This window comes from Eublepharis macularius, chromosome 4 (genome assembly GCF_028583425.1).
Source record: "Eublepharis macularius isolate TG4126 chromosome 4, MPM_Emac_v1.0, whole genome shotgun sequence".
Lineage (NCBI taxonomy): Eukaryota > Metazoa > Chordata > Lepidosauria > Squamata > Eublepharidae > Eublepharis > Eublepharis macularius.
In genome coordinates, this window is record NC_072793.1 from 177289657 (window position 1) to 177311450 (window position 21794).

General features: G+C 42.7%; 1 protein-coding gene across 1 annotated transcript; it reads right to left on the reverse strand.

Moving 5' to 3' along the window:
- Window positions 1–838: 838 nt before the first annotated feature.
- Window positions 839–16368, reverse strand: LOC129327930 (vomeronasal type-2 receptor 26-like). The gene is made up of 4 exons (XM_054976677.1): window positions 16333–16368; window positions 11321–11447; window positions 1683–2386; window positions 839–880 (listed from the first exon to the last, which is right to left on the reverse strand). Exons 1-4 carry the CDS (start codon window positions 16366–16368, stop codon window positions 839–841), a joined length of 909 nt encoding a protein of 302 aa, XP_054832652.1.
- Between the last annotated feature and the right edge of the window lie 5426 nt (window positions 16369–21794).

Here is a 21794-nt window from a genome sequence, read left to right on the forward strand (position 1 = left end):
GGCCTGAGAGTGCACTTGCATGGGGATAAAAACGGAGTCGTCGCCAATACAACTTGGCTGATAGATAGATACATGGACAGATGGATAGATAGATAACAACTAATAACAATGTATCTTTTTTAAAACAAGGAAAATAAATCACAAATGTAAATAGTCGCTACTATCTGTGGGCCAAGCTACAAGTGACGAATGACACGTGAACGGCAAGTGGATTGAGTGGAGTGCAAGTGAACAGGGAGAAATACACTTGTCGTTCAAGTGTCATTCGTCACTTGTAGCTTGGCCCTGAGTGTCTCAGATGGAGCTGAAATCCAGTCGTATCTGAGGATTTCCTAGCTTTCTTTGCTAGGAAGCTGCCTGACTTCTAGATGGGAGTTGGACAAGATGACTCTGGAGGTCCCTTCCAACCACCCTATGATTCTAAGCCAAGCTTATCACTTTCAGCATGTTGGTGTTTTGCCGGTTCTGGATTTCTGTCCCCAAGACTATGAGGGTTAAATCTTCCTGATCTTCTTTGATCCTTCAATGGGTGAGCTGAAAGGCAGGAGAGTGGTAGGGAGGGAAATCAAACTTTTAACATTTAGACATCTTGCAAATGGCTAATATGTGCTATGTTTGCTTTCATCTTCAGGTAACCTTTTCCAGATACCTTCAGACTGCATTACTGTCTGTGGTTTAACTCTCCACTACCCAGGTGTAGTCCTTTTGATCTTAGAATAGTCTCATCTATCTTAACTCTCTAGCACAATTATATGCTGCTCTTCTTCCAGGTAGGAGAGGGAAGCATACATGACTCTCCGTTCTCTATTTTATCCTCGCAACAATACTGTGGGAAAGGCTAGGCTGAAAGTGACTGGCCCAGAGTCACCAAGTGAGCTTCCTGGCAGAGTGAGCAGAGCCATTAAAGAACATCTAAGTGGGCCTAAGGTTTCGAACCATAGAGGTTTGGGAGTGGAACCTAAGGAGGGCAGGTTTGGGGGAGGAAAACGGGGCCTCAGTGGGTTATAATGGCATACAGTCCACCCTCCAAAGCAGCCATTTTCTACAGGAGAACTGATCTCTGTTGTCTGTAAATATAGGATAGAAAGTTATTCTAGAGATAGGGAAGAGAAAAGTCTTCCAGACTTTTCTGTCTTCCAGAACACAGAAGTAGAAAACAGAGCCAGTTTGGTGTAGTGGTTAAGAGCATGTGGACTTAATATCTCCATGTTGGGTGGGGGAGGGTATGTCAGTTGAAGGTACTTTGATTGAGGAAGGTTAAGGTGAAATTATTCTTGTTGGTAGTGTTTTGTCCACAGTGTTAAGGATCGATGCAATCCAATGAGTCCACATCCATACAGATTTTACCAAATAATTAATAAGGAGATAGACAAAAGAGAAAGAAACTGACAAAAAAAGATCTGAAGATTTACGTGCCAGTTATTTTTTCCTTCCTAGCTGCTCCCTGGTGTTCAGTTGAGATCTGAATATAATAATGTAGCATTTGGGGAAGAAGATACAAGCCAATAAGCCTCCACTAGAGACCAAGATCTGAATATAATAATGTAGCATTTGGGGAAGAAGATACAAGCCAATAAGCCTCCACTAGAGACCAAGATGGAGAAGATCTCCACGGCCACCATGTCTTTCCCCTTGGTGCTCAGATAGGTGGGGACAAAGGAGATCCAAACACTGCAGAAGACCAGCATGCTGAAGGTGATCAGCTTGGCTTCATTGAAAGAATCCGGCAATGTCCGGGCTAGGAAGGCCACCATGAAACTGATGGTGGCCAGAAGACCCATGTAGCCCAGTACTATGTAGAACATGATGTCTGAACCTTCATTGCACTGAATGATGATATGACCCGTTTGGGAGTGCGTGTCAAACTCTAGGAAAGGGGGCGAAGTTGCCAGCCACAGCGCACAGATGCCGGTTTGAATGAAACAACAGGGAAAGATGACTGACATGGCCAGTCTCTTCCCCACCCATTTCCTCATCCTGTTCCCTGGCTTGGTGGCCATGAAGGCAACCACCACAGTGATGGTTTTGGCCAAAATGCAAGACACAGCAATGCAGAAGATGATGCCAAACAGCATTTGCCGGAGAAGGCAGGTCACCGTCCCAGGCTGGCCAATGAATAGGAAGGAGCATGGAAAGCCAAGCAGCAGAGTGGAGAGCAGGACACAGGTTATGCTTTGATTGTTGGCTTTGACAATGGGGGTGTTCCAGTGTGTGGCAAAGATCCCCATCACTATCACTGTGGCCACAAAACATAAAGCAGCAATAGAAGCCAAGCCTGCTCCCACGGGGTCCTCGTAGGATAAGTAGGTCCTGGATTTGGGAATGCACTTATCCCTCTTCTGGTTTGGATATTCATCTTCTGTGCATTTCTCACATTGGTCTGCATCTGAAATTCAAAATTGTTAGCATAATTAATGAATTTACAACTCATTTCCATCATAATTACTCATAATTGTGCCACTGGAATGATGTTGCTGAGAAGGGTGTTCAGAGAAATTCTCTTCATTCCTCTTTAGTCGGTTTCTATGGGGAACTCCCCATTGCTGTGAAGGAAGGGAATGGAGAGATCCTGGCCAGGTTCTGTGCAGATGTCGCCCAATAGTCTTGCAACAGAGGTCTGGATTGTTCAGATAGATATTTATGGCTGATTTAATTCACCCAAAACTAAAGATGGGAGCCTCAAAACTGGACACTGGCTCCTGTGTGATCCTGGGAGTTGCACTCGTGAAAGGAATTGGAACATCCTTGGGGGAGTAGCAGTGCCAAAAACAGAGGAAATCACAACATCTTGGCACAGATTAGCTCAGCTTTACTGTTTCAAATGAAGTAATCCTTTACTCATGAGAAGCCAACAAAGACAGGCAGCATAGGCAGGCTTGGTGGAAGATTATCCTTTCTTTGAACAGCTTCCTTGACCCATCAGAACCTCTGTGGAGCAGTGGTTAGAATGCAGGATTAGGATCAAGGAGATCTGGGTTCTAATATTGCCAAGGAAGGTTGTTTACTGACTGTGGGTGGGTCACACCCTCTCAGCCTGACCTACCTCACAGCTCTGTTGTGGTGAGGAGATTGCGGAGAACAATGTCTTTTTTTTTTTTTGAAATTTTTTTTTATTGGGTTAGAATCCATTATTTTTACATTTACATTCAATTTTCCCCAATTTTTCATCTCTAACCCCCTCCCTTTCCCCCCTTTTGTTGACTTCCAACAGCTTTCCAACCCTTTGTCCCCTTTCCCTTACTTCTATTAGATTCCTCTATCTAAAACAAATATATATTCTCCATTAATCTAAGCAGTACACCCTTAACTATTTTTAACATTGTATACCCAAACTGTAAGTCTTTGTTTCCATCTTAGATAAACAATTTATCCCATTTTTCAATTTCAAATATTTCTATATATCATAAACCATGTAAATCATACATTCATTTAAAACAAACAATTTGACTTATTCTCTATATATTACTCATTCTATCTTTTTGTAATAATTCTGTATAACTCTCATCACGTAGTCAATCAATTTGACTCATCTGTATCTTCAGACAATCAGTTTGGTACATTTTACAAAACTTACCAAAGAAAGAAAATATTATTAGTTAATCAATCCTTATATTTAGTCCTTATAATTAATTATTTTCTATCTATATTCTGTTTGTTAACCTATATATATCTATATATATGTCAATCTATTAGTCTAACTGCTTATTAAAACTTAAAATCGAAACAGCGATTACAACCCGAGAAAAGTGAAGAGAAGGTAAAGATCATTATCTTCTGATACGGGACAGATTGATAAAAACAGAGAGGAAAAAAAGTAGATTTTTAAACTGCAACAGACTAGCGAAAAGGAGGGGAAGACTCGGCAGGAGTTGTATTTGAAAAGAGACTAAGTTTAAAGAAGTTATTAAAGAAATCGGACTATTGTTTTGAATACCTGTGGCTTTGGAGCTGTGAGAAAAAGACACCATCGCGAGATCTGCTGTGGGAAGACGGGAGACAGGAAGTGCGTAATAACAATAGAGTGGCTGGAGAGAAGCGGCCCTTGCTGGAGGGCAGGAAGAAGGGAATCGCCATTTTTGAAAGGGGAAGGGTCGCGGCTTCAGCGGAAAAGGAAGTAGGCCATCTTGGATTACAAAATTATAGAGAAACCATAGAGAAAAGACGCCCGACATTTTGGACTCTTTAAAATTTAATTTTTGCAAGAAGACCGGGACATTTAAAATAAAAAAAACGTTAAATTTTACGCCATGGAGTTAAGGAAGAGAGCGGATTCGTGGGAGCGAGCTAAAGCAAGCCCCACGATGTCAAAAAAAGAGTGGCAATCGGCAATAGAAAACCTGGATAAAAACCTGGACAAAAAACTTTTAGATGTGATTAAAGAACTTAAGGACACGAAATTGGAGCTGATTAAAGAGGTTAAAGAGGTTACACAGACAGTAAAATCGGAGCTGTCAGAAGTGAAAAAAGGTATGGAAACAATACGAAGTGAATTACAAGGAACGCAGCAGAGAGTTAAAACAGTAGAAGACGCGATGGAGAATTTAGCAGACACGCAACAAACAGAGATGAGACTGGTGAAGGGGAGAATGTCAGTTGCAGAAACTAAGCATATGGAGAAGCAGCTACGTTTTCGTGGCTTGCCAGAAGTGGAAGGAAAGTCAGCGCAAGAACAGATGACTGAGGTGTTGGCTGAATACCTGGGGAAGGAGGAGGAGGAAGTTGTGGCTATCCTAGATGTGGCATACCGTGTGAACTCGAGAATCGCAACCCAGAGGAAACTACCAAGAGATGTGATTGTGCAGTTTATAACACGAAATATGAAGGAGAAGATTGTGACAAAACAGTTTCAAGATCCATTGGAGATTGATGGCAAGACGATTATTATAATGAAGGAATTGCCCAGATCAGTGTTATTAGACCGGAAAAAATACAAAGTGCTAATTCAGATTTTGAAGGACATGAAAATCAGGTACAGATGGGAGTTACCAGAAGGAGTGTCCTTTGAGTTTGGAGGGGCCAAAAAACGCATCAGATCTGAGCGAGAGATGGAGCGATTTATTAAGGACAATGAAAAAGACTTACCAACAAGATTATGAGTATGGAGTGTAAAGTATTATCTTGGAATGTAAATGGACTAAATTCACCGAATAAGAGGAAAAATATTTTTCACTGGCTACTAAAACAAAAATGTGACATTGTTTGTTTGCAAGAGACCCATATTAGAAAACAGGATGTAAAATATTTAAAATCTGGAAAACTGGGCAAAGAATTTGTAGCGGCCTCTAACAAGAAAAAAAGAGGAGTGGTGCTGTACATAAAAGAGGAGCTACAGCCAAAATTTGTTATGAGAGATGTGGAAGCTAGATTTGTAGCAGTGGAATGTATTTGGAATTTAAAGAGAGTGTTGGTAGTCGGACTTTATGCACCTAACGGTGCAAAAGAAAGCTTCTTTGAGGACTTGAGGAAGCATTTAGACGATTTTTCATATGACCAGATAATTCTTGCTGGAGACTTCAATGGAGTGACAGACTTGGAACTAGATAAAAAGACTACAACGGCACAAAAGAAAAGAGGACTATTACCAAAGCTTTTTTTTGAGTTGATTCAACAAGAGACTCTTGAAGATGTATGGAGGAGAGAATATCCTAAAAGCAGACAGTTTACTTTTTACTCTGCAAGGCATTCTACATTATCAAGAATTGACATGATCTGGGCCTCAAAAGACTTAGCGTTATGGACTAAGGAGGTAGAAATAATGCCGATGGTAGGCTCAGATCACAACCCAATTATGTGGAAACTAGGAAAAAGGAGAAAAAGGAAAGCATGGAGAATAAATGAGGACTTGTTACAGGAAAGAGAGAATATGGAAATATTGAGAAGAGAGACAAAGTTTTTTATACAATACAACGTGAATAAAGAAGTACCAACCAATAAAGTTTGGGATGCTTACAAGGCGGTTATAAGGGGCATACTAATGGACTTAAATGGTAGAGCAAGAAAGAAGAAAGAGGAGAAAAGACAAGAGATTGAGGAGAAAATAAAAGCCAAAGAAATACAGCTAAAAAAGAGACCAGGGAAAAAGAAAGTATATCAGGAAATTAAAATACTTCAAGAACAGCTAACAGCAATGAGTAATAAAGAATTGGAGTGGAATCTTAAAAGACTGAATCAAAAAGCGTTCGAGGGTGCCAACAAACCTGGGAAGTACCTGGCATGGCAATTGAAGAAGAGAAGGGAAAAGAAAATAATAAATAAAATTTGTGAAGACAACAAAACGTATTTGGAGCAGACTACCATTAGTAGAGCCTTTTATAAATTCTACGCTAAGCTGTATAATAAGAAAGAAGTAAATAAAGAATCAATAGCATTATATTTGGAGAAAACCAAACTTCCAGAAATCTCGGAAGCTTGGAGAAATAAGTTGAACAGTGAAGTAACTGACGAGGAAATAAGTAAGGCAATACAATCTGCAAATCTAGGAAAGGCGCCAGGGCCAGATGGACTTACGGCTAAATTTTATAAGACAATGGCTAATGAACTGGCACCATTCCTAAAAGAGGTGATGAATGGAGTTTTAAGGGATCAAAGGATTCCAGACACTTGGAGTGAAGCGAACATATCATTGATCCCAAAAGAGGGCCAAGACCTGACCAACGTGAAAAATTACAGACCTATACCGCTACTTAATAATGACTATAAAATTTTTGCGAAGATATTGGCGGAGAGATTGAAGGGGTGGCTCTCGGAAGTTATAGAGGAGGAACAAGCAGGCTTTTTGCCAGACAGACAAATAAGAGATAATTTAAGGACAGTGATCAATGCTATTGAATATTATGACAAGCGTTGTGACAAAGAGGTTGGTTTCTTCTTTGTTGACGCTGAAAAAGCGTTTGACAATTTAAACTGGGACTTTATGTTTGCCACTATGGAAAAGCTACAATTGGGAGAAAGATTCATCAGAGCAATTAAGGAAATTTACAGAGACCAGACTGCAGCAATCGTGGTGAATGATGAAGTGACCAAGAAACTGACGATAAGTAAAGGAACAAGACAAGGTTGCCCGTTGTCTCCACTGTTGTTCATTTTAGTATTGGAGATTCTGATGATACAAATACGACAAGATGAGGAAATTCGTGGAATAAAAATAAAGGACTATTCATATAAGGTCAGAGCATTTGCGGATGACATAATGTTAATTGTAGAGGACCCATTGGAGAACATGCCAAGAGTGATAGATAAGATCAAGGAGTTTGGAGACTTGGCAGGTTTTTATATCAACAAAAAGAAGTCAAAGATATTATGTAAAAATATGACTAAGCAGAAACAACAATTATTAACGGAAACAACGGACTGTGAAGTAACAAGTAAAGTGAAATATTTGGGAGTCGAATTAACTGCAAAGAACATAGATTTATTCAAAAACAATTATGAAAAACTATGGACTCAGATAGAGAGAGACTTGATTAAATGGAACAGACTGAATTTGTCATGGTTGGGTAGGATTGCAGCAGTTAAGATGAATGTGTTACCAAGAGTAATGTTTTTGCTACAGACAATACCAATCATCAGAGACTCTAAACAATTTGAAAAATGGCAGAGGAAAATATCAGATTTTGTTTGGGCAGGCAAGAAGCCTCGAGTGAAAGTGAAAGTTTTACAAGATGCAAAGGAAAGAGGCGGAATGCAACTGCCCAATCTGAGACTTTATCATGATGCAATCTGCCTAGTTTGGTTGAAAGAATGGATGACATTAAAGAACAAGAAACTACTAGCCCTAGAGGGATATAAAAAAATATTTGGATGGCATGCATATCTATGGCATGATAAAGTAAAGGTCAACTCGATGTTCCTGCACCATTTTGTACGGAGAAGTCTGTACATGATCTGGAAGAAGTACAGAATTTATCTACAAGAAGGAACTCCCTTGTGGGTGGTTCCATATGAGGTGATAGACCCGAGAGCTGTTGATAATGAACAACAATGTTTAACGTATAAAGAAATAACTAAAACTGAAGCATCCAAACTTAGAATAAAGACGCAAGAGGAACTATCACCTAATTACGACTGGTTCCAGTATAGACAGATCAGAGACTTATATAACTCAGACTCTGTAAAGGGAGGTATACGAATAGAGAATTCGGAACTAGAGCAGACCCTTCTTAAAGAAGACAAGAAAAGAATATCCAAGGTATACCAAGTACTGTTGAAATGGTATACCGAGGATGAGACAGTTAAAACACAAATGGTGAAATGGGCTATAAATTTTAATAAAGAAATAACAATGGAGGCATGGGAATACTTGTGGAAAACTACAATGAAGACAACGACATGTACTAATATTAAAGAGAACATTTACAAAATGATCTATCGTTGGTACATGACACCAAAGAAGATTGCGCTAGGGAATTTGAACACTTCTAATAAATGCTGGAAATGTAAGAAGCATGAGGGCTCCCTCTATCATATGTGGTGGTCGTGTGAGGTAGCCAGGCAGTACTGGGGGGAAATAATAAGAGAAATGAGTGAAATTTTACAATTTCAAATCAATAAGAACCCAGAACTCCTGCTACTGAACTTGGGAATGGAGGGAATTCCAGCCCAACACAGGACGTTGATATTTTATATGACAGCAGCAGCTAGACTTTTGCATGCGCAAAAATGGAAAGTACAAGAAGTGCCAACTATTGAAGATTGGATTTACAAATTGCTGTATATGGCTGAAATGGACAAGATGACAAGAAAACTGAGAGATCTGGACTCAGGGCAGTTCAACATAGACTGGGAGAAGCTGAAACAATACCTGGAGAAGAAATGGGAGGTGGGAGGAAAACTGTGGCAGTTTGAGAACTACTGAAGTACTGAAGTAGAGGGGGGAGACTTTACCGGGGGGAGAAGAGATAAATGTGAATTAATAAGCGGAGAACAACGTCAGCAGTTTTGGGTCACCAATGGGGAGAAATGCAGACTATGACATTTGTTATGAATCTGTTTTGAGCTACAGCTCACCAGCAAAAGATAATGGCTCTTGCTGTGAATTCTGCTATTGCTGCAGCTTTTGGGGCAGGAGGAAGAATTGCTCCTTCAGTATTCAAACTACTGTAAAATATCGCAAGCAGGTGGAGCTTCCAGGGTGGTGTGCGGAGGCCCAGTACAAGAGAAAACAACTGCCAGGGCTGAAGTTACAGCAGGGTACAATAATGTCTTTTCAAAGAGAAATAACAGAGAAAGGGCCCCATCTATGGCTATTTTAAGGAAATGAATTTCACCAAAACAAATCCCCCTCCCCTTAACAAGCCAACTTTGGAGTTCATGCTAGGAAACCTTGTTTAATATCAGTGCAGAATACCTTCTCAGTACTGCACCCAAAGTTGTTAAAGAAATTTAGTGTAACAAAATTAATGGAGCCCACCAATGAGAATTGCCTTTGTGATACTTCTTCAAACTTCTTTGGAGCGGATTGCTTGGACTGCACCCACCTTGGATGGACCTGGGATAGTTTCCAGTCCTTTTGGACACATGTTACCTTTACTTGCCCTCATTCTCTGACACTTATTTTAGTCTTAATTGTTTCTTCCATGGGCTAACTGATGAGAGTGTAAGCAGTAGGCCCAGCCTCCGCCATTTTAATACCAGCTTCATATATATAGCTGCTTGTAATATTAAAGATGTTCAGGCCTCTGGTGTAAAATGGCTGCTGTTTGGCCACCAGAAGACCTCCAGCAGTTGCTGAATGCCACCCGGGAGAATATGGCATGAATGGAATGCCACACAGGAATGCGGAGTGATTGAGAGGCGATTGGATTTACTATCTTCCCGGCCCTGCCGGTGCCCAGCGCAACAAAGGTCTCGCAGTGTCAGTCCCACTTAGCACATTCCTTTCCCTCCTTCCGTGATCGGATCTCCTGTCCTTGATTGAGGAGCTAATCAAATGACATTCATAAGTCTATACAGTTATTCCTGGGAAAGAACCGTCCCTCCCTAAAAGTACTTAACTTAGCTCCGGTGGACTTTATTATCAACGAGCTATTCCTTTTCGCAGTTGCCAGAACACACATTGCATTCGCTTTCACACACCCCAGCAGCCATCAACCAAAGCCATCAAACCTTTTGTTCAACCCAGGAACTAACCATTGGAGTCTTTGTCCTAACTGCTAGGAGGACTATCCTCCACCTCAGGGCACATTTTACCTATAAAGGTTGAGCCCTGGCCCCATTCAAATCGAACACATTTCCAGATCCACAAGCTTTGTTCCCTTGAAGTTTACCCTAAGCCTCTTGTCCTCTCAGATGAAGATGCTGGACGTTTGAAGCTCTCTCTCTCTCTCTCTCTCTCTCTGGACTTCCCTGCTCTCCAAGATAAGTATTTGCTCCCTCTCCCTCTATTCCCAACTTCTGGCTAAGCTCCTAGGACTCTGTGTGAGTGAGTGTGTGTGTAACTATTTTTACTCAGTAATTGTGAGTATATGTGCATGCTATTTTGTTCTTAATAAAAGTTATTGTTTAATATTAAGAACCAGCCTTGTTTGCTATTTCGAAAGGGACCTGGTATACACTGGTGAGAGATCCCTGTTACCACCTCTCGTATAGTTGTCTTCCTTGCATGCTAATTCTCCCACAAATCATATTTATTGCAAGGAGCCCATTCCGGTAACAAGAGAATCCCTTGTTATGTATAGTTGGGTACTGAGTCTGCTTAGACTCTTCAAAGATTTGGCTTCATTAGAATAACATGATTCATACAAACAAGATAAGGGTAAGAATGACGTGGTGGGGGGCTCACTTCCATAGTTCCTCAATTCATCTCCTTGCCAAAGCAAACAGCTCTTCCTTGGTTTCCTCCCCCACAGTTTTACCGCTGGTGCTTCAGAAGAACCCCGAAGACACCACCCATCAGCCTTCCAGAAGCAATTGTTCAGAAACAGCTGCCTCTATCACAGGAGGACACTCGATTTGAAAACTCCAAATGTTTTACGATTGGCAGAAGTTCCTATGGCAGCCATGCTGGACACAACAGTCATTTTATTGTGGTACCTACAACCGGTCCTCAAAACTTCAACAGTTCCCATGGGCTCAAGTATGTTAAGGAACCCTGTCCGATTTGGGGATTTTGTTTATACATTAGAAAACAGGAGGGGAAAAGAGAAAATGTACATCAGGTGGAAGTAGGTCATAAAACTCTCATTGACCATCCATTTTCCAGAAGGTGGAGACTGGTAAATCCTTTGGTATATTCAGTGCACAGACAAGTTCTAGTAATGGGAGTAGGATCAAATTGGACACATCTGGAGCTTTTCTCTTGTAATTGGATCCTTTTACTTACCTGTCTCGGCTGCAATTTTTCCTTCCGAGCATTGAGCACAATTGTAACAACAAACTTGCTTCCCCTCCTGAACTATCTTGCTGTGTCCAGTGGGGCAGCTCTCAACACATGTGCTGCGTGGGACATTCTACAGATAAGCACAAAGAAGGGGTTGGTGAGGGAAATATGCTGCTTTGCCCATACAGCTCTCTCTCTCCACCCCCCCCCCCCCCGCTTAAGCCATGTAAAGAAAAGTCCATGGGCTACATGGACCCATGATAATGTCTGACAACAGTGCTTGCTCTTTTATGGCTCCAGAGGAGAGGAATTGGCTATAACTTTGGAGGATATTTCTATGGCTTGGATTTCCAAGGAGATAAGAGTTCATAAAAAGCTTCTCCCATTTTCAAAAAAGGCCACACACTTTGAAAAATATTACCCATACCTGATGAAATCTGTGATTCCACATCAGCAAACTTCTATTGAGAGTAAACTCTTCACCTGCAATTCTTTTAGATATTACCCAACCAACTTGGATTTTTTGGAAAGTTTCATTTGGGAATGTGACCAAGTTCACAATATCGTAGCCAGCTGCCCAGTCCCCATTTTCATCAAAAAAGATTTCATCTCCAGCAGAATTGTTAAAGCGAACTTTTCTCAAAAACAAACAAAGCTAAATTGGAGGAGAAACAATTTATATTTTAATAAAATCTAGTTAGAAATTATGAAAACACCTTTCTGGAATTTAACATGGAACCCATTTTTCCAAAATACGGACATGCAACTGTATTACTTCTATAAAATTTGAATTAGGGTGATTTATTTGATCCAAACGCAAAACATAAAAATAGAAGAGGCGTCACCTCATACATCTGACAGCCTAATAGAGAATCTGTTACCCCAAAAGAAGATCTTCTTAATTAGTTGAGGGAATTTGGATTAAAGAGGCAGTGAGAAGGGGTTGCTGGGATTCTCTCAATATGTCTATGACGATTGTTCATTTAGAGAACTCTGAAATAAACCACACTCAGCATCCTACTATATAATTGAGTAAGCATGTTTCAGACAACTCATTTTATACCCTGGTGCACCACCAAAGGGTGCTGCCACAGAGGGAAGCTGAGGCGAGGCACCAAGTTCCTCCAGAAAATGTGTTGTGGCAGGAAGGCCAGGCCAGGATCGGGAAACAGGTGGCAATACCAGCTCCCTGCTTTCACCCCACTGGTATTAGGAGCAGAACAGGTGACAATACCCACCCACTCCCACCTTAACTCAGCTAATATTAGGAGCAGAGCAGGTGGCAATGCCCACCCATGCCTTAACCCAGCTGGTATTAGGAGCGGAGAAGTTGGCAATGTCCGTCAAATACCTTGACCCAGTTGATAGTAAGAGAGGAGCAGGTGGTAATGCTCACCCCCCCCCCCAACTTAACCCAGCAGGTATTAGGAATGGGGCAGGTAGCAATACCTGCCTCCCTTCAGCCATCTGGGATCAGGAGCAGAGAAAGTGGCAATTCCCATCTTCCATCTTCACCCAGCTAGTATTAGGAGCAGACCAGATGGCAATGACCACACCCCTTCAGCCAGTTGGGATCAGGAGTGGAGCACTTGGCAATGCCTGCCCCCCCGCCTTATGGGAACAGGGCATTGCCACCTGTTCTGCTCCCTGTCCCAGATGGCTGAAATGGAGTTGTCATTGCCATCTGGTCTGCCCCTAATACCAGATGCCATCTGGGACAGGGAGCAGAACAGGTAGCAATGCCCTCCCTCACCCTTACCCAGCTGGTATTAGGAGCAGAGCAGGTGGTGATGCCCACCCCTGGCAATTCCCACCTCCTGCCTTAACCCATCTGGTATTATGAGCGGAGCAGGTGACAATGCCCATCCAATGCCTTAACCCAGGTGCTTTAGGAGTGGAGCAGGTAGCAATGACCATCCAATGCCTTAACCCACTTGATATTAGGAGCAGAGCCGGTGGTCATGCCCATCCCCCGCCCTAACCCAGGAGGTATTAGGAGCAGGGCAGGTAGCAATACTCGCCCCCCTTCAGCCATCTGGGATCAGGAGTGGAGAAAGTGGCAATGCCTGCCTACTGTCTTTACCCAGCTGGTATTAGGAGCAGAGCAGATGGCAATGACCGCTCCCCTTCAGCGAGTTGGGATCAGGTGCAGAGCAGGTGGTAATGACTGCCCCCACCTTACCCAGCTGGTATTAGGAGTGGGGCAGGCAGCAATGCCCACTGCCCTTCAGCCATTTGAGACCAGGGGTGGAACAGGTGGCAATGCCTGCCCCCAGCCTTACACAGCTGGTATTAGAAGCAGAGCAGGTGGTGATGCCCACCCCCAGCAATTCCCACCCCAGTTTTAACTCAGCTAATATTAGAAGTGGAGCAGGTGGCAATGCCCACCTCTGCCTTAACTCAGCTGATATTAGGAGCAGAGTAGGTGGCAATACCCCTCCAATACCTTAACCCAGCTGATATTCAGAGCAGACCAGATTGCAATGCCCAACACCCACCTTGACCCAGCTGGTATTGGGAGCAGGACAGGTGGCAATGTCCATCCAATGCCTTATCCCAGGTGGTATTAGGAGCAGAGCAGGTAGCAATGACCATCCAGTGTCTTAACCCACTTGATATTTGGAGTGGAGTATGTGGCAATGCCCACCCCCCACCTTAACCCAGCTGGTATTAAGAGTGGGATAGGTGGAAATACCCTCCCCCCGCAATTCCCACACCCCACATTAACCCAGCTAATATTAGGAGTGGAGCACATGGCAATGCCCACCCCTGCCCTAACCCAGCTGGTATTATTAGCAGAACAGGTGGTAATGGCTACCCCACCTCAACCCAGTTGGTATTAGGAGCGGAGCAAGTGTCAATGCCTGCCCCCTGCTTTCACCCAGGTAGTATTAGGAGCAGAGCAGGTGGCAATGCCCACCCACCACCTTAACTCCCCTGGTATTAGGAGCAGAGCAGATGGCAATGGCCACCCCACTTCAGCCAGCTGGGATTAGGAACAGAGAGGGTGGCAATGCCTGCTCCTGCCTTACCCAACTGGTATTAGAAGCAGAGCAGGTGGCAATACCCACCCTGGCAATTCCCACCCTCCTCCTTAACCCAGCTGATATTAGGAGTGGACCAGATGGGAATGCACAGCACCTGCCTTAACCCAGCTAGTATTAGGCGTGGAGCAGGTGGCAATGCCCACTCTCACTACCACCATCTGGGACCAGGAGTGAATCAGGGGCAATGCCCACCCCTCTGCCATAGCCCAGTTGGGATTAGGAATGGAGCAGGTAGCTAGGTTCAGTCGCAGACCAGGAGGTAATGCCCTTCTTCACCTCAGCTGGGGTAAGGAGTGGAGCAGGTGGGAATAATCCCTCCCTCCAACCTTCTGGAATAAGGCACTGGGCAGGCAGCCATACCCACTCCTTTCGCCCATCTGTAATCAGGTGTGGAGCAGGATGCAATGCCCGCCCCCTTTACCTATCCTGTATCAGGCACGGAGCAGGTAGCAAAGCTCCTCACCGATTCATGTGGCTGAGATCATGCATGGAGCAGGAAGCAATGCCCGTTTCCCCTTTACCCAGCTGGAATCAGGCATGGAGCCGGTAGCAAAGCCCACTGCCTGGCTGAGAGCAGGTGCTACCCCCCGTCACCGGCCACGATCCTATCCGCCCTCCCCTTTCTAGATCTCATTGTATTTTCCTCCCACAACAGGCTTCGTTTCTAGTACAGACATATTGTGGCAAAAGGAACTGTGACTGACCTGCCAGGGCTGAGCATTGAGAAGACCTCCTTCCCCCATCACTCTCTGCTGAGTTCTGGATGAATACATGGCATGGAGTGCATGTGCCACAGCATGGACAGCATTGTAGATGCCATAGCTCTGACCTGACATTCCCATTTCAAACATAGTGCCGGGGACGCTGTCAAGCTTCTCTTTCCTTGTGCAGTTTTTGTTGTGGGGCCAATAAAGGTTATAGAGTGGTAGTGAACAGAAAAATACACTGTACCAAAACTGCTGGATGGCATAAATCTTAGATTGAAATGGATTTATGACCTCAATGAAGTCTTGAAATCCTGGCACCTTATTCGTGTGCAGCGCAAAGGACAAACTGCCATTGAGGGATTTTGCTGTGAATTTCCCTCGAGGTAAAATAGACGTGACATCCCATTGGGAAGTTGCAATCCAAACCCGCTCTATAGGCAGTCTATGATCAATTTCAAAATATTGCAGAATTGCTCGGAAACCATCCATATACTCATCATCACCGTAGAGAAGAATGACATTGAGTTTGCTGATCCAGATTTTTTGAACTATACTCACCAAGATTATAATACTTTCGGTGAAAATTCCTGCTGTTGGAATATTTTCTTTCAAAGCAATGCAAATATTACTCTGGAACAACCGTGGTATCAGATTTTGAAGGAAATTTTCTCCACTGTCATCATCTGATGTGAGGAGGCCAATCCAATTCCATCCAAAATGCTTCAGGAGATGAACAATCCCAACACATTGAGGCGTTTCGTTTGGAACCATCCGGAATAAATAAGGGAACTGAGTTTTTTCAGTCATTGTAGCATGAAAGGAACCATAACTGACCTAGGATAAAAAGATCATCATGACTTTATGAGACATGACAAAAATCTTCATTTCTTTTTCAAAATACGGTTCTTCAACCCAATACACACTAATATAAATTCATTTGTTCCATTTGGTTAGCGAAGAAATGTAATACTTTAGAAATCATCCTTCTTATCTAAAAGTTCTAATGATGGTGTCTAGGCAGGGCAATGAAGAACCTCAATTGTTCAAGGTTGGTTCAGGCTGAGGACAAAGCAGGGCACTGGATAAGATAGACCTAAGGAAAGATATTAGCCTATCATTCCAGCAGTCATGAGTTAAGCACTGGATCCTCAACAGTAGACTAAAACGCGCCTTCTAACATTAGAGGTCTTAGAGAAAAAGATTATTGGAAAGGAATACTGTTCCCGTGTCTACATTTCTTTATACCTACGAACACAAGTACCTGTGGGATCTTGTATGTCGTTAAAATGTTGGCCATCTGGATGGAGTTTTGGGAGGTGAAGCCACCAATGACGGCCATTACTTTCTTCTTCCTGTCGCAGTCATAATTGACACGAGTCGGCTTTTCTCTGAAGAGTACATCCAGAATGCCTTGAGAGCTTCGCAGTGGATTGAAAGCATTCTCATAGATGTGTGATCCCAGTGTGGTGTTGGGTGAGAGTTTGGAATTCTTCTTGATTTCATTCAAGGCAAAAACAAAGGCTAGGAGATGCTGATATTGTTTACTCAAAAACCTGCAATGAGAGATTTGTTTACTCTTGTGCCTCCGTATTATAAGAAACAATTGTGGCTTCTTTATTACAATACTAGTTATGGCAAGAGTATATCGTTCAAATACTTTTAGAGCTGCCATGCTTTCCCGCCCCCCTCAAGAAAGAGGAATGTAACTCAGGCTACTCTTTCCACCTCAGGAATTCAGTCAGTGAATGTCATTTTAGGTGGGCGGCCATGTTTGCCTGCAGCGGAGCAGCAGAATTCGAGTCCAGTGGCACCTTAGAGACCAATAAGATTTTCAAAGTGTAAGCCTTTGAGAGTCAGAGCATCCTTCAAATACTAAATAAACACCTTGTCTATGGTATATTTACCGTTTATCAGTCGCGATAGTATCTTAATTTCAGTAACGTCTCTTTCCGAGTCCCAGTGCTCTGCGCCTGAGGACTGATTAATGACAACAATGTGGATGGATCAAGAGAAATAAGAAATATATTGATGGCCATTGCAGAAGAAGTATTAGTGATGATCTTCTTCAGAGATTTGGTGGCTCATACAAATTTATGCCGTCTGCTCCCCTAGGGAACAAAGCGGTGGCCTCAGGAGGAGCGAAAAGGACCAGAGAATTGCTCACATGTCAGGCATATGAAGGACCCTGCTTGATATGAATTCTCTGGACAAATCAAGGCATGAGCCTCACAACAGCAGCTCTCCCAAATGGTGGCTGATTGTCAGGTGATGAGTTAGAAAGGCCCTCTAAGGGATCTGCCGCTTGGTTTCTTCGCACAGGTTTCTGGCACCAGGAGTTCAGCAGAAGCACTACCCTGAAGTCACTGAAAATAGGAGACGCTTGCATTTTCCACTGTACTCAAATTTGTGTTCTGTTGAGAAACTCGTTTTTCTACTGGGTAATCATTTTTATGATGAAAACCATTCTTTGATGGGATGTGTGTGTGAAAATACTTGTTTTTAAATGCTTATAAGTTGTTTAATATGTTTGTCAGTTCAACCTTCTGTCTGTGGCACACAGAACTCATCAAAAAACAAAGCCAGGGTTTTTGAAAATGGCATCTGGCTTCAGGAAGCCTGTGGGAGTTAATGTGCCTAGCTCAAAGGGAATCAGAATGTCATGCAGCGATCCCAAAGCCCTTCCCTCTGCATTTTCAAGTGAAGCCACGGTTTACTCTGGCAAGTATAGCAAACAAAAATAAAGGAAAGAGCATCAAAATTGCTCCCTAACTTCAGAATGAGGGTGGGAGTTGCTGTGCCAAAGGAAGGAGGAATAGAAATGTTGCCGCCCTCTGACAGATGCCCCACAAAGTTGTCTGCAATGGAAGTTAACTTTGGCAAGCATAAGATCTGTGACTAGCCAGGAGCCTCAAAACTGGCCGCTGGCATCAGGATGGTTATGGGAATTCTAATATCACAGCTCAGATGTTATCGCCTGAACCTGCCTCCAACAATGGAAGCAAAAGTTGTTCATGGCAGGCCTAACTCTCAACCATCATGTCCAGGATGGTGATGGGAATTGCAGTTCTAAAAATAAAGGGAATGAGAACATCCTGGCTCATATTCGATACCCCCGATGCTCTGTGCAATGGAAGTAAACAATGTCCTTAGCACTCAGGTCAAATAAAGCGAGGGGTTAAAAAAATTGCCACCAGTTTCAGAGCGATGGTGGGCATTGCAGTGCCAAAAGTGAAGGGAACCAGAACCTCTTTGCCCAGGTGGTTGCAATAACACCCCTCCCTTGTTGTTTCCCGTTGAGGCTAAAATACTCTGTTTGCGACAGGCATAACACATCAGAACATTAAAGATAGGCAGTTCAAGACTGGCCACCAGCTTCAGGGTGATCAAATGCCAGAAGTAAAGGGTATTGCACTGTCCTCCAGCCCTCCATTTTACCCACATAACAACCCTGTGAAGTAGCACTGACTGACAGTCACAGATGGGGAATTCAAAGCTGGATCTCCTAGTTCCTAATCCTAGATTCTAACCACTAAACAACACAGGATCTGATAATTCATAGATGTTGTTATGCTCCCCATGTTTATTGACAAATGGGATATTTTAACCCTCCCTGTCTGTGCTGCCAACACTTTCCTGGCTTCTCGTGATTCAACCTTCAGTTCCATTGCAAACAGCAGAGGGAAGTTGCAGAGGTCATCTATGCCAGAACCGATCGATTGCCTTCCTTTTTGGCATTGCAATTCCTACCATCATCTTGAAGTGAGTGGCCCATGTTGAGAAGACCCCTAGTTTTTTCTTCAGATCAGTTGTGCCCTCCCAAACAAACATAGCTTCAAAGGCAAACGGCGGAGGGGGGTGCCGATTAGGGGAATGTGTGGTCCACGATGTTTCAGTTCCTTTCATGTTTGGCACTGCTACACCCATGACTATCCTATAGCGGGTGGCCAACTCAGAAATGTCTCACTTTCCTTTCGGAAGAATTATGCCTGCCACTGACAGATAGAAGGACATATTAATGGGCAGCCATACAGCAGTAGAGATTGCAGGGCGAATGGTTCCTCATGTTATTATAAGTGATTGTTCATGGAATTTGTGAACAGACTTCCTGGAAAACAAAATAAAATTATTTGAGACAATAATTCTAATTGTTGTGTTAGATGTATGATGTTCATTTCACACTTCGAAACCATCATTTTATGAACATGCAAGTTTGAAAAGGCACTTTGCAGTCTGAGTCTCCCCAGCTTTGCATTCTCATGTTTCAATTACATTAGAATGGTTTTAAAACTTGACGCAGACCTTTTAAACATTAAAGAACTGCAGTGCTTACCATCCGCTTGAGGCAATCTCTGGACGTACAGTAAAGTTGAGGAAAAACAGTTTAAGGTGTATGGTGGATACACATTCTCCAATGATAATTTCCTCTCTAAAACTCTGCAAATGCTGTGGAACTCCTGGCTGCCCACTGCTTAAGGAATCTGACCTGTTGCTGGAAGTATAAGGCAGCAGTGGCAGGAGGAATAAGAGCAGCAACATACATCTGAGTGCCAGCAATATATTCCATCTGTAGATCTTCATTTTCTCACATAATCCTGCTCGCATTTCTGAGAAAAGCACCAGCCAATTGTCTGCCTTGTAACTTTTATTCTTTGTTCCTATGCGGGCTTTCCTTCTCTATTTTTGTCCTTGGATTTATAGTAGTTTTATTTTGTAAACACGGGCTATTCAGTTTTCAATGCAAAATATGCTATTTTTATATGTTATGATTTCTGCCATGAATATATATAATATATGCAAAATATACAGTGTCATTTACTGTTATATAATAAAAATCTCCACCTGAAATAGTTATAGGTAGGACAAAATGATATGAATTTAAAGAATCACAGAAAGGAGGAAATAAATTGTTTTAAAGGAACTCCATAGACGGCCAGTGGATCCCCTCTGTCCAATACCAGCAGACAGCCATCTCTCAGATATAAGAAGTTTTTGCCCCCAGGTCTTTTCTGAGTTAGGCATAAAGGATGAAGTTTGAAACATACATATGACGGATCCTGCCTGATGCCATTTAATTTCCCATATCTCTGAGGTCCAGGTTGCTTTTATAAAGCGAATGCCGTATAGCACAAGCTCTGGGGTTGAACTTGCCTCTTGATTTTCAAATTATCATTCACTCACTGCGAATCTACAAAAAGGGACTTTAATTGTAGTATTTTAAATAATTATAGGGCAAAGCACCGTTTTTTCCCAGGGCTTCATAGTTTCCATGCCACAGTGTACCTTGTTTTTCTCAAAAATTGTTAACGATGTTTGTGAGACTGCAACTTGACCGATGCTTTCTTTCAGGCCTCTGATGTGTCTCAGTTAGCTTTCTGGCTTTCAGAAGACATTCAATTGTATAACCTTCCTTTGGGTGACTAGGCCTGCATTTTATTCCCCTATCTTTTGATATCAAGTAAATCTGGTCAAGGTGATATCAAAATCTTTGGACAGCATGGGACACGGGACCGTAATTAAAGTCCATCCACATTGATATGCATATGTACATCCCGATAGGGCCAATAACAAGCCCATGTGTTTTTTTTAGATGGGGGAATGGTGTGAGGGTAGCTTTAATCTTCCTACTGCTTCTGTCACTGCCCTGATGTGAACAGTCCCTTCCTTAACCATGTTCTTATATTTTGGTATAGTAAGTTATTGAAGTCATTCATAGAAAAAGTCCTGAAGGAAAGGTAGTGGAAGTAGTTCGTCAGCGGTATGTAAATCAGCTGGCACAAGATGTATAAGACGGATATTCCGACTTTCATGAATTCTGGTATAGCTAACTCTCACCCCCTCCTCAGACCACAGAGTGGTGGCTTGTTACAAACCAGCTAAAACAGCTGCTCCATAGTTAGAAGTTTCCAGTGCCATTTCCAGGTCCTTCCTTCAGAAGTCCTCTGACTCAGCAGTTGATCACATTATCGATAAGCAGAAAAATGGGTGTTCCGTTCTTGATACTTCGAAGGATCTAAAAAAATTGTGTCCTACAGAATGAAGTTGTAATGTTACATGTATGATAACCAATGAACTTCAGATGGTAGGGGATCATGTGTTTGTTTTCTTTAATTATTCATAGTTCAATACTAAGCAGAGTTAAACCCTTCAAAGACCATTTAATTCAGTAAGCATATGTGGGTGTAGCTCTCCTTGGTTAGTACTGCCTATATGCCCGGACAGGTTTTTTTGTGCATCTATATCGGCAATTCATGGATATAAAATATCATAAACCTCTTTCTCAAAGCGCAAAACATTGCCCAGCCAGGCCTCTGCCCGAAGACTGGAAATATAACAGAATGTGAGCCAAAAATGGGCTGACTGACTGCCCCCACACCCCAGAGAGCAGGAGAGATAGAGAAGGCTTCCTGAGACACCTCCCTGCCTAATCCTATCAACACCTTCCTCCACTGCTTACCTAATCAAGGTCTATTCAGCAAATCTGATAGCCTCCTTATTTGATAGTTATCAGGTCAACAAGTGATATTTTTATGTATAGTACAATTCCAATAGTCATGTCCCACCTTTCCCAACAATGTCTCACCTCCAGAGACAGCCATTAAGCTATTGTTGTGGGGAAGAAATGCCAATTTTGCCCCAGGATATGTTTTGCACTATAATTGGGCTGGCCAGCCATTCCAGTGTGTCTGTGCTCTAAAACCATGCATGTGTTCTATTCTAAACCCT

Excerpts from the sequence above, each read along its gene's own strand:
- LOC129327930 (XM_054976677.1), bottom strand. The coding sequence starts at position 16,368 with ATGGCCAACATTTTAACGACATACAAGATCCCACAG. Across the intron at positions 11,448-16,332 it reads CGACATACAAGATCCCACAG|AATGTCCCACGCAGCACATG; the intron begins GTACTTGTGTTC and ends GCTTATCTGTAG. Across the intron at positions 881-1,682 it reads TGATCACCTTCAGCATGCTG|GAAGCTCACTTGGTGACTCT; the intron begins GTCTTCTGCAGT and ends TCACTCTGCCAG.